The 1,822-nt window shown below is 37.3% G+C and overlaps 1 protein-coding gene across 1 annotated transcript; it reads left to right on the top strand.

Annotated features, from left to right (window-relative positions):
- The first annotated feature begins 832 nt into the window (after window positions 1–832).
- LOC138129910 (uncharacterized) lies at window positions 833–1,822 on the top strand. The gene is made up of 2 exons (XM_069046235.1): window positions 833–1,113; window positions 1,201–1,822. Exons 1-2 carry the CDS (start codon window positions 1,060–1,062, stop codon window positions 1,684–1,686), a joined length of 540 nt encoding a protein of 179 aa, XP_068902336.1. The 5' UTR covers window positions 833–1,059; the 3' UTR covers window positions 1,687–1,822.

Raw genomic sequence — 1,822 nt, 5'->3', positions numbered from 1 at the left:
AAAAATATTCCGACCTAGCTGAAGCCTAGAGTCCCCGTAACTACTCATTTACTTAGTTACCACAAATACCTGTAAACTGTCATTTACTTAGAAGGTGGAAATAATAGTTATTTATGCAACAAGTGCAAAAAGTGATTGTTTATTGCACGCGACGTGAAAATTGTCCCAAGAGCCGCAGGCGAGTGAGACAACACGTCAAGTGCAATAACACTTTTTGCACGTGTTGCATACAACATTTTTTCTACGATCGAACAAAAAAACGAGAAAAAAACAACGATAAATAACCGTTCAGTCCGGTGTGTCGTGTGTGAAAAATGCAATAAACACTCACTTTTGCACGATCGTAGACAGACTGTTGACAGATGCGTGCAATAAAGACTTTATTGCACTAGTGCAATTAAGAGGCACTTTTTCCACTAAAAACAATGCAATAAACACTCACTTTGTGCGATCGTAGAAAAAAAATATATATAAGTAGGTACATATTTATTTGCAATTATCTTTGAGAATTTATGAAGAATGAAAGAGAGAAAAAAAACGACGTTAATTCTAAATAAATGTTAACTAATTTATTTTTTACAACTAATCATCCCAAATGAAATTTAAATTCAAAGCAGATTTGGCAACAAATTCCCTGTTTAATAAATGCAAGTAAGTACATAATTATGTATGTACCTAGGTATTAATTATTTTAAAATTATTAATTAATCAATTAATTAAGTATTTATTTATTACCTTAAAAACAGACATCAAAGAATAAATTACAAACATCATAAATTTTTAGGTAAGAAATCTCTTATTTATTTCTTTATTTTTAAATACAATATCATGTTTCCCGAAACTCCCGAAAACAATTACATAACTTTATTAAATGTCCTTTTGGAACATGATTAATTAAATAAAAATTACGTCGATGGAAGAATTTTTCAATCATGAAGTATGGTTGGTAAACGGCACACCGAATTAGACACCCCCACCCCCAAGTAGGGGTGGCCAATCTCCACTCGTCCGATTCAGATTATAAAAGATGACCCCCACAGTCACAAGGACACCCAAGTCATGACTTCTGCCGCAAGTCACTTTGGAACCAGCTCCGACGTCCAAATGTCCAACGTGAGTACCTTCTTGATTCTAATTATTTTGAATCTTCTCTCTGTATTTTTTCCAAATTTTCTAACCCACCAAATTTTTCTCTTCCAGATGCTCTTCCCTTGTCCTGTGTGGCGAGACGCCAAACAAGCGGTCTCCGCTTTGAAGATGACTTGTCCTCCCGACTACAGACTTTACTCTGTAGTAGGAATGAAAGGGCGCTCGGTGGTGGTCTGTTCCTGGACCGTCAACTACATCCTCCAGACCGAAGAGAAAAACTGGAAGTTCGAGGAGTTTGTCAGGGACATGGAAAGGATCAAGTGGGAAAATGCCGACACGTGCGACATGCAGGTTCTTCGGATCAGCGGCCAGGTTATCTGTCAGCATGTCTTCTCTCTTCGGTGCCAAAAAGGGGAAGATTGCAAACGGGACGGGTGGTCGTACATGATGCAAGACTACCATCCAGGGCTTCACGAAATCGACGATGTTGGGGTTGAGATGTATTGGCCCAACGTGGTGGAGGTGGTGAATGACGATAACAACGAGGACAAGGGGTACCATTCGCTAAACGAGGAGGAATCTCAAAAGGAAGACTAAAACAGTGATGTGATAATTGATAAGATAAATATGTACATAATATTGTTAATACATTTAATTTTAAAACACTTATTGGCTCTAATTTAGTATCTTCTGTTCAAATCCACTGATTCATTTATTGCTTAATGACAAGAGT

This window comes from Tenebrio molitor, chromosome 4 (genome assembly GCF_963966145.1).
Source record: "Tenebrio molitor chromosome 4, icTenMoli1.1, whole genome shotgun sequence".
Taxonomy (NCBI): domain Eukaryota; kingdom Metazoa; phylum Arthropoda; class Insecta; order Coleoptera; family Tenebrionidae; genus Tenebrio; species Tenebrio molitor.
The sequence above is the reverse complement of the archived record's forward strand: the minus strand, read 5'-3'. Positions and strand labels throughout refer to the sequence as shown.